We start from the raw sequence: 15,989 nt of genomic DNA, 5'->3' as shown, positions 1-15,989 counted from the left end.
CTATGCACAGGCTAAGTGATTGGCGTATGACATAAGCTTCCCCCGGCGCATACGGCCGTGTCACGAGTTGCCGAAAGAAGCCGGACTGCGAGTCGGCTCTATACGGCGCTATACGGCGCCTGCGCACCGAAGTTCAGCTTCTTTCGGCAACTCGTGACGCGGCCGTATGCGCCGGGGGAAGCTTATGTCATACGTCAATCACTTAGCCTGTGCATAGGAACGCCCACTCCCGCGGGATTCACTACCCGGAAGCCGGGGTGGAAAATAAAGATATAACGGTATGTACGGCAAAAAAAAAAAAAAAAAGATCAGCGTACAGTCAATGTCGGAATGGAGCTTAATGTAATGTTAGACATTTTTTTTTAGGGTGAACCCCCGCTTTAATATCCATACCAGACCTGAAGGGCCTGGTAATTGAATTTGGGGGGGCCCTCACAATTTTTTTTTTTTTATGAATTACTTTTCTCTGAATTGCCGGGAGCTGACAATTCATTATAGCCACTATAGCACTTTTTTCCATCAGAAATGACACTTTGTGCAGGGACAGTTCTAAGCACGAGAAACATGTGCTACTTCACAGGCATACTAGACCCCCCCCCAGGTACAAAATTTAAAGGAATATGTAACTTTTATTGTTTCACTTTATGCATTATTAAAATCACTGCTCCCCGAAAAAACGGCCGTTTTTAAAACTTTTTTTTGCAATAATACATGTCCCCCTGGGGCAGGACCCGGGTCCCCAAACACTTTTTAGGACAATAACTTGCAAATTAGCCTTTAAAATTAGCACTTTTTAGATTTCAAACGTTCGAGTCACACAAACTTTTGGTGTGTTTGCAGGTTCTGGTGCGAACCGAACAGGGGGGTGTTCGGCTCATCCCTAATGGTAAAGTCCCGGGGGGGGGGGGGGCGTGAAGGAGGAAATATGACAAGCTCAGTTTTAGAGAGTTCACTATTGATAAAGCCTTCTGTTCTTTTAAATATTCAAATCCATGATTGCTCCTAACCCTTTAATCACAATACAATGCTATATACAAGTGACTCTGTAGAGTTCCATTGAAGGTCACGGACATCATCAAACTAGTGCAGGAACTTTGAGGTCCAAGCTCTGTGCAGAGCAGTATAGAATTATCAATGGGTGTACTCATGGGATAACGGGGTTGCAGCTAATACAGCCAATATTAGAGGGCCATATTCTCAAAGAATTTACGCCGGCGTATCAGCAGATACGCCGACGTAAGTCCGATTCTAAGGCCGTCCTATGTTTAAGTGTATTCTCAAACTGAGATACACTTAAACATGCCTAAGATACGACGGCATGCGCCGTTGTATCTTAGGCTGCATTATCTACGCTGACCGCTAGGTGGCGTTTCCTTTGCGGTCAGCGTAGAATATGCAAATGACTAGTCACGCCGATTCTCTAACGTACGCCGTTGTATCTTAGGCTGCAATATCTACGCTGACCGCTAGGTGGCGTTTCCTTTGCGGTCAGCGTAGAATATGCAAATGACTAGTCACGCCGATTCTCTAACGTACGCTTGCCCGTCGTAGTGATTTTACGTTGTTTCCGTAAGCGATACGCGGCGTAAAGATAAACATGCCCCCTAGGTGGCGTACTCAATGTTAAGTATGGCCGTCGTTCCCGCGTCGAAATTTGAAAATTTAACGTTGTTTGCGTAAGTCGTCCGTGAATGGCGATGGACGCCATTTACGTTACCGTCAAAACAAATGACGTCCGTGAGACGTCATTTAGCGCAATGCACGTCGGGTAATTTACCCGACGGAGCATGCGCATTACGATCGGCGCGGGAGCGCGCCTAATTTAAATGATCCACGCCCCCTACCAGGATCATTTGAATTAGGAGTGCTTGCGCGGGTGGACTTTACGCTACGCCGCCGCAAGTTTACAGGTAAGTGGTTTGGGAATCAGGCACTTGGCAGTTAAACTTGCGGCGGAGTAACGTAAAGGACATACGTTACGCCGCCGGAGATCTCTAAGAATATGGCCCAGAGTAAGTAAATGAATGATGGAAAAAATGCCTACCAGAGCAGGAGGACCTTCATTTGCTTTGCCTGTTGGCCACTGAATATCACCATAATTAAATAAGATCAATGTTGTGTTCTCATCTGTGCTCAGAGCAGCTTGAAATGTGTTCACCTGAAAATGAAAAACATGGTGGATGTCTTTATTGATTTGTTTTGTTTTTTTGGTTTTTGCCCCCTAGTGTTAACCCCTTCCCTGCCAGTGACATTTACATGGTAATCAGTGTAGCACTGATCGCTCTGTAAATGTCAATGGTCCCAAAATGTATCAAAAGTGGGCGACGCAATGTCGCACTACCGCAAAAAAAAAACGCAGATCACCGCCGTTTAACCACTTAAGGACCGCCTCCTGCACATATACGTCGACAGAATGGCACGGCTGGGCACATGTACGTACAGGTACGTCCTGTACTAGTACCCAGCCGTGGGTCGCGGGCGACCCGGTCCGAAGCTCCGGGACCGCGGGACCCGCGGACCCGATCGCCGCTGGAGTCCCGCGATCGGTCCTTGGAGCTGAAGAACGGGGAGAGCTGTGTGTAAACATGGCTTACCTGTTCTTCACTGTGGCGGCGTCATCGATCGTGTGATCCCTTTTATAGGGGGACACAATCGATGACGTCACACCTACAGCCACACCCCCTATAGTTGTAAACACACTTCAGGTTACACATAAACCCAACAGCGCCCCCTTGTGGTTAACTCCCAAACTGCAACTGTCATTTTCACCATAAACAATGCATTTTAAATGCATTTTTTGCTGTGAAAATGACAATGGTCCCAAAAATGTGTCAAAATTGTCCGAAATGTGTCCGCCATAATGTCGCAGTCACGAAAACAAATGCTGTTTGCCACCATTAGTAGTGAAAATTTTATTTTTTTCTAAAAATGCAATAAAACTATCCCCTATTTTGTAAACGCTATAAATTTTGCGCAAACCAACCGATAAACGCTTATTGCGATTTTTTTCACTAAAAATATGTAGAAGAATACGTATCGGCCTAAACTGAGGAAAAAGTTTTTTATATATTTTTGGGGGATATTTATTATAGTAAAAAATATTGAATTTTTTTCAAAATTGTCGCTCTATTTTTGTTTATAGCGCAAAAAATAAAAACCGCAGAAGTGATCAAATTCCTCCAAAAGAAAGCTCTATTTGTGGTCCTTTAGCTGCATTTTGGTCCGGGTCTTAAGTGGTTAAAAACGCCATATAAATGCCATGAATATTTCCCATAGTTTGTAGACACTATAACTTTTGCGCAAACCAATCAATATACGCCTATTGCATTTTGCATATCGGCCTAAACTGAGGGAAATTTTTATTTATTTTTTTAAATGGGATATTTATCGCATTTGCTGGCGTATAACGCGACCGGTCGTATAAGACGACCCCCTAATTTTACATTTTTATTTAAATGTTTTGCCTGTACTCACGACCCCCCTTCCAAGGCTTCCGATGCTTCATACTTCTTCCTTCTAGAGCCATATTCTTCTTCCTTCTTGCTGGAGCTGGAGCCAATCACGGCGAGCGATGTATTCTAAGCCTGCTTGGATTGGCAGAGGCTGTAACATCATCAGCCCACGCCTCTCTGACTCTCAAAGCCAATCCGTGCAGGCTACTGCTCAGATTGGCAGAGGTTGTTACTCCAATACGAGCAGGCTCTGTATTCATTTAAATACATCGCTCGCCGGGATTGGTTAAGCGGTATATACTGTATGTAGCCGAAGCTACATAGAGTATTACCGCACATCCAGCAGGCATCTGAGCAGCTGACCCAGCATATAAGACGACCCCAGCAAATACAGTATTATAGCAAAAAGTAAAAGATATTGTGTTTTTTTCAAAATTGTTGCTCTTTTATTGTTTATAGCGCAAAAAAATTAAAAACCGCAGAGGTGATCAAATACCACCAAAAGAAAGCTCTATTTGTGGGGAAAAAAGGACGTCAATTTAGTTTGAGTACAGCGTCGCATGACCACGCAATTGTCAGTTAAAGCGACTCAGTGCCCTATCGCAAAAAATGGCTCGGTTATTGAGGAGCCAGATTCTCCAGGGCTGAAGCAGTTAACCACTTAAGCCCCGGTCCATTATGCAGGTTAAGGACCGGGCCCCTTTTTTTCGGCACTGCGTTGCTTTAACTAACAATTGCGCGGCCGTGCGACGTGGCTCCCAAACAAAATTGGCGTCCTTTTTTCCCCACAAATAGAGCTTTCTTTTGGTGGTATTTGATCACCTCTGCGGTTTTTATTTTTGCGCTATAAACAAAAATAGAGCGACAATTTTGAAAAAATTAATTTTTTTTTTACTTTTTGCTATAATAAATATCCACCAAAAATATATAAAAAAAAAATTTTTTCCTCAGTTTAGGACGATACGTATTCTTCTACCTATCCATGGTAAAAAATCGCAATAAGCGTTTATCGGTTGGTTTGCGCAAAATTTATAGCGTTTACAAAATAGGAGATAGTTTTATGGCATTTTTATAATTTTTTTTTTTTTTTACTACTAATGGCGGTGATCAGCGTTTTTTTTCATGACTGCGACAATATGGACAATTTTGACACATTTTTGGGACCATTGTCATTTTCACAGCAAAAAATTCTATAAAAAATGCACTGATTACTGTGAAAATGACAATTGCAGTTTGGGAGTTAACCACTAGGGGGCGCTGAAGGGGTTAAGTGTGACCTCATATGCGTTTCTAACTGTAGGGGGGCGGGGCTGGACGTGTGACGTCAGTGATCGTCTTTCCCTATAACAGGGAACACACGATCAATGACAGCGCCACTGTGAAGAACGGGGAAGGTGTGTTTACACACAGCTCTCCTCGTTCTTCAGCTCCGGGGGGCCCGATCGCAGGACTCCGGCGGTGATCGGGTCCGCGGGTACCACGGCTGCGGTCACGGAGCTTCGGACTGGGTCACGGGCGCGCGCGTGACCCACGGCTGGGCATTTACAGGTACGCGATTGTGCCCAGCCGTGCCATTCTGCCGACGTATATCGGCGTTAGGCGGTCCTTAAGTGCTTAAACGTTGCTTAAATCAATAATATTAAAAAAGTAATGCATAGATTTACTATTTAGTTTCCACAACAGTTCACTTTTTTTTATATTACTAATAAAATACACACCTTGTTTGTTTTGGAATTCCAATAGGGAACCTTGTCCCATGTTGCCACAAAAACCCATTTTGGTGAGAAGCGAACTGCTGGGAAATATCTGGACAAGTAATTTTTTGTTATATTAAGAAGCTTTGAATCATTGCTGAGACGGTAATATATGTTCCCCGAAATTTCATTATTCACATCAGACCAAAACGGGGCTAAGAATGGCCCTGGTGTGGCAATGGGTAAATGTTGTGGTGCGCTACTCCCAAGCGCTGCATCAAATGACAAAAGACCATTGTTGTTCACCTGTGATAGGAAAATATTTGGGTTATTATCTTCTCTACAGTGTCAAATGATATACTGTAATTACTGTATACAGTTGTGCTCATAAGTTTACATACCCTGGCAGAATTGATGATAAAGACATGATTTGACCAGTCTGGTGTGGAGGAACTCGAGTGTGCTGCACAGAGCCCTGACCTCAACCCTACTGAACTTCTTTGGGGTGAATTTACAACAGATTTATTTACATTTTACATTTATAAAATTGTTATATTTATTTATTATGATCATGATTTTAAAGTAAAATATAAAATGTTGCTATTTAGATAAGCATAAAGGGCCAGATTCACATACATTTACGTTGCTCCTGGGCAGCGTAACGTATGTGATTTACGTTACACCGCCGCAGGTTTACAGGTTTACAGCCTGATTCTCAGAACACTTACCCGTAAACTTGCGGCGGTGTATCGTTAAATCGCTCGGCGCAAGCCCGCCCAATTCAAATGGGGCGGGCACCATTTAAATTAGGCGCGCTCCCGCGCCGAGCGTACTGCGCATGCTGCGTCGGGTAAATTACCCGACGTGCATTGCGCTAAATGACGTCGCACCGACGTCCTTTGCTTAGACGTTAACGGGTATGGGCCCAGGTATCGGCCGAGCGTAGGTCCCCTGGACCCGGAGCTTAGCACACATATAGCCCCATTTTTCCTCTACAAGTGTGCAAAGTTTGTTGTCTGGGGGACCTACAGCTGGACCAGTTTCCGCGGACATGTTCGGTCGTGTGTACGACCGACCAGACAATTGTCCGGCGGATCGGACAGGTTTACAGCGGACAAATCATTCTTAGCATGCTAAGAAACATGTCCGCTGGAAGCCTGTCCGTCGGAAGCCCTCGCATGCGCGGAATTGATTCGACGCATGCGTGGAAGCATTGACCTTCCAGGGTCGCGCACGTCGCCCCGTCATCGTTGCGGCGACGGCGCGGCCACGTCACCGCGTATCCTGTCCGCGGGGATTTTGGTTTGATGGTGTGTTCAACCATCAGACCAAAATCCGGCAGTGGACATGTCCGACGAAAACGGTCCGGCGGACCGTTTTCATCGGACAGTCCATCCGTGTGTACGAGGCCTTAGTGAACGTAATGACTACGAATGCATCCGAACTTATGAATTATCCGAAGTAACGAATGATCCGATAAACAAAACAACAACAAAAAAAAAAAGACTGAAAATGAAAATTAAGGAAGTTTTCAGTAGTGCACATGTCTAATTTGCAATAAACAGTTAGTTAGATTGTATTTATTGTTTTTGCACTATACTGTATGTAATATAAATAAAATTAGCAGATTAAACTTCAACTTTAAATTGCACAACTCACATATATAGAAGAATATATCTTCCCAAACAAAGGAACAATGGCGGGTATTGGTGGCGACACCCCATCGTCACTTTTTGGGGTAACTTTGTCAGTTGAGGGTCCATATGGATAGAGAAGACCATCTGAATAACAACAACAATAAATAAATAAATAAAAAAAAAGCAACTAATTCACAATATATTTCACTTTAAATAAAACTATAGGTAAAACTTTTTATATCATTTTGGATAGAGTAAAGCTGGGTACACAAATTTCGGGAGACATGGCAGAGAGTAATATTAGTAGAATTAGTATTAATAGAAGCAGTACTATAAGTTGTAGTAGAAGTAGTGTTAGTATAAGCAGTAGTATAAGTTGTAACAGTAGTATAGTGGCGCCGGGCGGTAGTAGTAGTAATAGAAATTGGAGAGACATTAGTTGACGTAGTATTGGTAGAAGCAATAGCATATGCTGTAGCGGTAGTATAGTGTTGGTAGTAGTAGTAATAGAATTTGGAGTAGTATTAGTAGAAGTAGCACTTATAGAAGGAGTAGTATAAGTTGTAATAGTAGTATAAGGTGTATCAGTAGCATAGTGGTTAGTAGTAGTAGTAATAGAAATTGGAGTGATGTTAGTAGAAGTACTGTAGTATTGGTAGAAGCAATAATATAAGTTATAGCGGTAGTATAGTGTTAGTCGTAGTATTAATAGTATTTTGAGTAGTATTAGTAGAAGTAGCATTGGTAGAAGCAGTAGTATACATTGTAGCAGTAGTATATAGGTGATAGTAGTAATAGAAATTGGAGTGACATTAGTAGAAGTACTGTAGTATCGGTAGAAGCAATAATATAAGTTGTAGCAGTAGTATAGTGGTGATGGTAGTAGTAGTAATAGAAGTTGGAGTAGTATTAGTTCAAGTAGTGTCAGTAGAACCAATAATATAAGTTGTAGCAGTAGTATAGTGATGGCAGTAATAGTAACAGAAGTTGGAGTAATATTAGTAAAATTAGTACTGATAGAAGCAGTACTATAAGCTGTAGTAGAAGTAGTGTTAGTAGAAGCAGTAGTATAAGTTGTAACAGTAGTATAGTGGTGGTAGTAGTAGTAATAGAAATTAAGAGTGATATTAGTAGAAGTAGTATTGGTAGAAGCAAAAGCATACACTGTAGCGGTAGTATAGTGTTGATAGTAGTAGTAATAGAATTTTAAGCAATATTAGTAGAATTAGCATTTGTAAAAGCAGTAGTATAAGTTGTAGCAGTAGTATAAGGAATAGCAGTAGTATAGTGGTAGTAGTAGTAGTAGTAATAGAAATTGGAGTGATATTAATAGAAGTAGTATTAGTAGAAGCAGCTGTATAAGTTGTAGCCGTAGTATAGTGATGGTAGTAGTATTAGAAGTAATAGAAGTTGGAGTAATATTAGTAGAATTAGTACTAATAGAAGCAGTACTATAAGTTATAACATTAGTATAGTTGTGGAAATAGTAGTAATAGGAGTTGGAGTAGTTTTAATAGTAGTAATGGTAGAAGCAGTAGTATAAGTTGTAGTGGAAATATAGTAAAGGTAATCACAGTAAGAGAAATCGGAGTAGTATTAGCAGAAGTAGTATTAGTAGAAGAAGTACTATAAGTTGTAGTGGTATTATAGTAAAGGTAGTAGCAGTAAGAAAAGTCGGAGTAGTATTAGCAGAATTAGTATTAGTAGAAGCAATAGTATAGTAGTGGTAGTAGTAGTAATTGAATTTGGAGTAAAATTAGAAGTGGTTTTATTAGTAGAAGCAATAGTATAGCTGTAGCTGTAGTATAGTGGGGGTAGTAGTAGTAGTAGAGGTTTGAGTGATAATAGACGTAGTATTAGTAAGTAGTAGTAGGATTAGCATTAGTAGTGGTGACATCTATACTCTTGCTCCAGTTTAAGTTCTTGATGATCCGATTTTTCACAGCTCAAAGTAAAGACCAGTTTTGCCGTGTAGGCATCTATTTTAACATCCAAAAATATTATTTCATTTTTAAAGACAACCACTAAAAGTTACTCTGAAGTTATGCCTCCCCCATGGTATCGCAAAATGTATACATAAATAATATAGAGCCGATATCTCCCATGTTATCATGACTTAAGCCCTCTACAGGATTATGGAAATGACCATAAGAACATCTCACCAGTGTGAAGGAAGAGGAAGACGATGAGGAGATTCTTCATTTTCCACCTTTGAACGTTCCCCACAGACTTCATTCTCAGCTAAAATAAGACGACATCAGACGTAAATACAGTAATTACTGTATTGTGTTATGATTATGGGCTTGAGGTATTGAACTCTGTTAATGATCACAGTAAATTAATTTAGGAAACAATAAAATGTGCCAATGTGTTTGCCAGGAAGAAAAGTAAAACAAATACAAGATGAATATAATCTGACTCAACCCGTACAGATCGAAGTACAGAAGGCCACGGGAAGAAGAAGTCATTGACGTGTGAGAAGCTGTTTGCTGTTACGGCATGTGAAAATGTGTCTTTGTCCTCATCGTAAGAGGTCATCATTACACATATCATAAGAGGTCATCAAGGCCATTAAGAAGAACACATTGAAGAATGTCCCTTACATTGGTGGTCAGTGAGAAGAATGTTCCTTACATTGGTGATCAGTGAGAAGAATGTTCCTTACATTGGTGATCAGTGGGAAGAATGTTCCTTACATTGGTGATCAGTGAGAAGAATGTCCCTTACATTGGTGATCAGTGGGAAGAATGTTCCTTACATTGGTGATCAGTGAGAAGAATGTTCCTTACATTGGTGATCAGTGGGAAGAATGTTCCTTACATTGGTGATCAGTGGGAAGAATGGTTCTTACATTGGTGATCAGTGGGAAGAATGTTCCTTACATTGGTGATCAGTGGGAAGAATGTTCCTTACATTGGTGATCAGTGAGAAGAATGTCCCTTACATTGGTGATCAGTGAGAAGAATGTTCCTTACATTGGTGATCAGTGGGAAGAATGTTCCTTACATTGGTGATCAGTGGGAAGAATGGTTCTTACATTGGTGATCAGTGAGAAGAATGTTCCTTACATTGGTGATCAGTGAGAAGAATGTCCCTTACATTGGTGATCAGTGAGAAGAATGTCCCTTACATTGGTGATCAGTGGGAAGAATGTCCCTTACATTGGTGATCAGTGAGAAGAATGTCCCTTACATTGGTGATCAGTGAGAAGAATGTCCCTTACATTGGTGAACAGTGGGAAGAATGTTCCTTACATTGGTGATCAGTAAGAAGAATGTCCCTTACATTGGTGATCAGTGAGAAGAATGTCCCTTACATTGGTGATCAGTGAGAAGAATGTCCCTTACATTGGTGATCAGTGAGAAGAATGTTCCTTACATTGGTGATCAGTGGGAAGAATGTCCCTTACATTGGTGATCAGTGGGAAGAATGTCCCTTACATTGGTGATCAGTGAGAAGAATGACACTTACATTGGTGATCAGTGGGAAGAATGTCCCTTACATTGGTGATCAGTGGGAAGAATGTCCCTTACATTGGTGATCAGTGAGAAGAATGACACTTACATTGGTGATCAGTGAGAAGAATGTTCCTTTCATTGGTGATCAGTGAGAAGAATGTTCCTTTCATTGGTGATCAGTGAGAAGAATGTCCCTTACATTGGTGATCAGTGAGAAGAATGTCCCATACATTGGTGATCAGTGAGAAGAATGCTCCTTACATTGGTGATCAGTGAGAAGAATGTTCCTTACATTGGTGATCAGTGGGAAGAATGTCCCTTACATTGGTGATCAGTGAGAAGAATGTTCCTTACATTGGTGATCAGTGGGAAGAATGTCCCTTACATTGGTGATCAGTGAGAAGAATGTCCCTTACATTGGTGGTCAGTGAGAAGAATGTTCCTTACATTGGTGATCAGTGAGAAGAATGTTCCTTACATTGGTGATCAGTGAGAAGAATGTCCCTTACATTGGTGATCAGTGAGAAGAATGTCCCTTACAATGGAGGTCAGTGGAAAGAATGCTCCTTACATGTAACTAAAAAGACCATTAGTGTAGATCAGGGGTCTCCAAACTGTGGCCCGGGGGCCTGATGCGGCCCTTTGCTAGCCTTCATCCGGCCCTTGGGGCACTATTCCTTACACTGACACCAACAATGGGGCACTGTTTTTTCCACTAATACCAATGATGGGGCACTACTCCCCCTCCTCCTGACCACCAACACTGAGGCTATGGTTATTCTCACTGATGCTAGGCCCAGGGCATTTTCTACCCATACCGGCCAGAGTCCAGCCCCCCTAAAGTCTAAAGCAGTGGTCCCCAACCTTTGTGGCACCGGGGACCGCTTTTGGTGTAGCCACTTTTTTCAGGGCCCGGTGGGGGGGTGGCATCATATAAGGAAGGCGGGTGGTTTGCAGAGTGTTACAACCCACCCTGCACTGTAAAGGAGCACTGCAATATAAAGGAGCCTGCACTGTAAGGATTACACTCCCCTTTATATCACAGAGCCCTTTTGCAGTGACCCCCCATCACAGTCCTCCCTTCAGTCATGGCCCCCCATCACAGTCCTCCCTGCGGTTATGACCCCCCATCACAGTCCTCCCTTCAGTCATGGCCCCCCATCACAGTCCTCCCTTCAGTCATGCCCCCCCATCACAGTCCTCCCTTCAGTCATGGCCCCTCACCACAGTCCTCCCTGCGGTTATGACCCTCACCCCATCACAGTCCTCCCTGCGGTCATGGCCCCCCATCACAGTCCTCCCTTCAGTCATGGCCCCCCATCACAGTCCTCCCTTCAGTCATGGCCCCCCATCACAGTCCTCCCTTCAGTCATGGCCCCTCATCACAGTCCTCCCTGCGGTTATGACCCTCACCCCATCACAGTCCTCCCTGCAGTCATGGCCCCCATCACAGTCCTCCCTTCAGTCATGGCCCCTCATCACAGCCGTCCCTGCGGTTATGACCCTCACCCCATCACAGTCCTCCCTGCGGTCATGGCCCCCCATCACAGTCCTCCCTTCAGTCATGGCCCCCCATCACAGTCCTCCCTTCAGTCATGGCCCCCCATCACAGTCCTCCCTTCAGTCATGGCCCCCCCATCACAGTCCTCCCTGCGGTTATGACCCTCACCCCATCACAGTCCTCCCTGCAGTCATGCACTCCCCCCTACCCCAATCATAGTTCTCCCTGCAGTCATGCACCCCCTTTCCCCCTCCAATCACAGTCCTCCCTGCAGTTATGCACCCCCCCCCTCCAATCACAGTACTCCCTGCATAGTGCCAATTTTAATCGCACTTTTAATGTCTATTTCCCCTGTCATGGGCCGCAGTATAGTTAGCAGCCTGTATGTATTCTGTCATTTCTCCCGAGCGGCCGACAGCGTCAGCCTATTAGCAAGGCAGGGGGCGGGACGGCTTGTTAATATAAGTTTGGCACGATCTGCAGCCGTCCCACCCCCTGCCTTGCTAATAGGCTGACGTTGTCAGCCGCTCGGGAGAAATGGCAGAATACACACAGGCTGCTAACTATACTGCGGCCCGTGACAGGGCTCACCTCCTGCTCCGATGGCGGCCCGCTCGACAACAGGCCACGGACCGGTACTCAGGGCAGGACTTAGGGTGGTGGGGGCCCCTGGGCATGAGTGTTGATTGAGGGGCCCCCTGGAGGCGAGAAGCGGAGGGGTCTCGAAGTTGTTGAGCGGGGGGTGCCTCAGAGATCGAAGCTGATCGAAGTTGTTGAGCGGGGGGGGGCTGCCACCGATCCGAGTTGTTGAGCGGGGGGGGGGGCCACTGATCGGAGCTGACGAAAGTTGTTGCGTGGTGGGGGGGGCCGCCGATCGAAGTTGTTGAGCAGGGGGGTCGCCGATTGATCAAAGTTGTTGAGGGTGGCGCCGCCAATCGTAGTTGTTGAGCGGGGGGGTGAAGAGGACTTCTTACCTCTTCATCAGCAGCGGCATGGCTCTTCCTGCTTCCTCCTCCCGGGCCCCCTATTGGGCGGGGGCCCATGGGCTTGAGCCCAGTCAAGCCCAATGGTAAGTCCGGCCCTGCCGGTACTGGTCCGCGGCCCGGAGGTTGATGATCCCTGGTCTAAAGGACAGTAAACTGGCCCTTTGTTTGAAAAATTTGGAGACCCCCCTGGTGTAGATCATAACTTTCTTAACGGCAGAAAAAGCTTGTTGCCATAAGAACCCCTTGCCTGTTCTGTACAGGAACCCTTGTGGTTCCATAGGACCCTGGTTGAGAAAGGATGGAAACAAATCCCACTGTATAATTTTTTACGAGAAGTAAATTTACTCACCGAAGGATTCTTCTGCCTCGCTGCTCCGTTGCCGTGTCTATGATACGATGTGATGTGCTTCCTCTCCCAATGCCAACATCATTTAAGAGGTTTATTCCTGTTTGCTCTCTTGTGTAACCTTTATTGTCCATGTAATCAGAAACCAGAATAACTGTGGAAATGTATAAATGTTCCCCAATATCAGTCTGATCAGAATTACTATCAATAAAATCTTCTATGGTTGGACCGGATTCCCCACTTCTGCAGAACTTCTTCAGACTGAATCATTGTTTGCTCTTACAGAGAACTGAAGCAGAACTCCAGCCAAATATTCCAAGATAAAAAAAATTCAGCCTATTAACCACTTCAATACAGGCAATTTTCACCCCCTTCCTGCCCAGGCCAATTTTTAGTTTTCAGCGCTGGCGCACTTTGAATGACAATTGCGCACTGTACCCATCTGACATTTTTATGATTCCCCCCCCCCACAAATAGAGCTTTCTTTTGGTGGGATTTGATAACCTCTGCGTTTTTTTTGTGTGTGCTATAAACAAAAGAAGAGCGACAATTTAAAAAAAAAAAAAACACAATGGGCCATATTCTGGTACATTGTAGGCGGGCGGCGCGTAAGCCATTTACACCCCGCCGCCCCAACCTACAGGAGCAAGTGCTGTATCCCCCAAACACTTGCTCCGTAGTTTGGGGCGGCTTAGTGTAATTGGCCCGGCGTATCCCCGCGTATATCCAAGGGGCCGGCTTGTATTTAAATTAAGCGCGCCCCCGATTCGAACGAACTGCGCATGCGCCGGGCTTAAAATAGCCCAGTGCGCATGCTCCAGTTCTCGGCGTAAAACGTCAATGACGCCGACGTGTGCGTCATTGACGTAAGGTCGTATTCGCGGACGACTTAGTAAAACAACGTACCCGACGGGAAAACACGACGCGGACCCGACGCCATACTTAACATGGCCTACGTGGGACTGGCGTAAGGTTACCCCTCATATAGCAGGGGTAACCTTACGCCTACGCAAACGATGTAAGCGACGGTTACGCAACGCAAATTTGTTCGGGAATCGGCGTATCAGGCTCATTTGCATAAACAAATGAGACCTGAACGTAAACGCCACCTAGCGGCCGGCGGAGTAATTACATTTAAGATCCGACAGTGTAAGTGACTTACACATATCGGATCTTCAGCGTATCTATGCGAAAATGATTCTAAGAATCACTCGCATAGATACGCGGGCCAAAAAAGAGAGATACGACGGAGTATCCTGAGATACTCCGTCGTAACTATACTCAGAATATGGCCCAATATTTTTTACTATAATAAATATCCAATAAAAAAAAAAAATGTCCCCTCAGTTTAGGCCGATATGTATACTTCTACATATTTTTGTTAAAAAAAAAAATCCCAATAAGCTTATATTTATTAGTTTGCGCAAAAGTTATAGCGTCTACAAAATTGGGGATATATTTAAGGCATTTTTTTTTTACTAGTAATGGCGGCGATCTGCGATTTTTATTGTGACTGCCACATTGCGGCGGACATTTCGGACACTTTTGACACTATTTTGGAAACATTGACATTTATACAGTGATCAGTGCTATACAAATGCACTGATTACTGTATAAATGTGACTAGCAGGGAAGGGGTTAACACTAGGGAGCGATCAAGCGGTTAAATGTGTTACCTAGGGAGTGATTCTAACTTAAGGAGGAGGGGACTCACACAGGGCTGGACTGGGACAAAAATTTGGCCCTGGACTTCATCCAGACTGGCCCACTTTGACAGGTCTCTCCCATGGCAGCCGGACAACTGCCGCACCCCTCCCCCGGCCACCCAAGCCCCCTCTCCCCCTTCACTAGCCACTAGCCATTCTAATTTATTAGAGTAGAATGGCTGGTACTGGTACTCTTATAGGCAGTACAAGTAGGGGAAGCTAGACATTATTTCACCCGGACGAAAATAATCAGATTGGTGCCCCCCCTTATGGGACAAGATTAGGCAGAAGTGAGAAACTCCCAGGCCATAGCTGTTGAGTCAGCTGTCTGTCCCCTCCCCCATGCTCCTCTGACATCCCCCCTGCTTCTCTGTTCCCCCCCAGGTGAGCGCTGCTGGGAGGGAGAGGAGGTGAGCGCTGCGGAAAGGGAGAGACAGAGGAGCGGAGGGGGGCAGCGGTCCGCTGTCACTGAAGCCGGCCCACTGAGCCATCGGCCCACCGGGAAACTCCCTGTAGTCCCAATGGCCAGTCCATCCCTGGACTCACAGATCCACGTCCTGCCAGGTGAGAGGAGACCGATGGTGTGTTCCCAGTACAGAGGAACACTGATCGGTCTCCTCCCATTGCAGGGGTCACAATTGCGACCCAGCCCTACGCTCTGTGCGCCCCCCCCCCATACACCTGGTTAGGAGGGGGGCAGAGGCGGCGGCATATAGGGCAACCAATGTCCTCCATTTTCCTCCTACAGTCACTTAATGTGTCGGTCCATCTATCATTAATCTGCATTCATCCGCCGACGGAACTCCATGCTGCCCAGTATGATGTGAGGCGTCCCAGAGGGGACAGGGTGAGGTGCCCGCGAGGGGACAGGGTGGGGGGCAGAGAGAGAGACATGATGGTAGTGGGGAAAGGAGCTGAAACCAGCCACAGGGGACAGGGACAGCATGGCGGAGTTATGTTAATGGTAACCCACCCCACACCCCTGAACCCGCCCCACCCTCCTGTCCCTCAGCCATATACCGGTCAATGGGAGGGGGAAAGAGGACCTGTCATGGGGGATGGGATTAGAGGTTGGTGACCCCAGGGGGAAAAGGGAGGGTATTGGTTTCTCTATATACTGCCCCCGCCACCCCTCCTATCCAGGTCCTGCCGCCCCCGGGTCCCAGGATCAGTGGGAAGGGCTCCAGCCAGAGATCAGGGTCCCCTGAA

The 15,989-nt window shown here is 45.2% G+C and overlaps 1 protein-coding gene across 1 annotated transcript in view; it reads right to left on the bottom strand.

Annotated features, from left to right (window-relative positions):
- Positions 1-13,208, bottom strand: part of LOC120916155 — a 34,899-nt gene extending 21,691 nt beyond the window's left edge. Inside the window, exons 1-3 of the mRNA XM_040326975.1 lie at positions 13,078-13,208; positions 5,171-5,486; positions 2,045-2,158 (exon numbers count right to left, since the gene is read on the bottom strand). Of these exons, the coding sequence (XP_040182909.1) occupies positions 2,045-2,158; positions 5,171-5,486; positions 13,078-13,208 (561 nt within the window). The remainder of the gene's footprint in view (positions 1-2,044; positions 2,159-5,170; positions 5,487-13,077) is intronic.
- Between the last annotated feature and the right edge of the window lie 2,781 nt (positions 13,209-15,989).

This window comes from Rana temporaria, chromosome 10, assembly GCF_905171775.1.
Source record: "Rana temporaria chromosome 10, aRanTem1.1, whole genome shotgun sequence".
Classification (NCBI taxonomy): Eukaryota; Metazoa; Chordata; class Amphibia; order Anura; family Ranidae; genus Rana; species Rana temporaria.
This window is presented reverse-complemented; position numbering and strand designations above follow the sequence as displayed.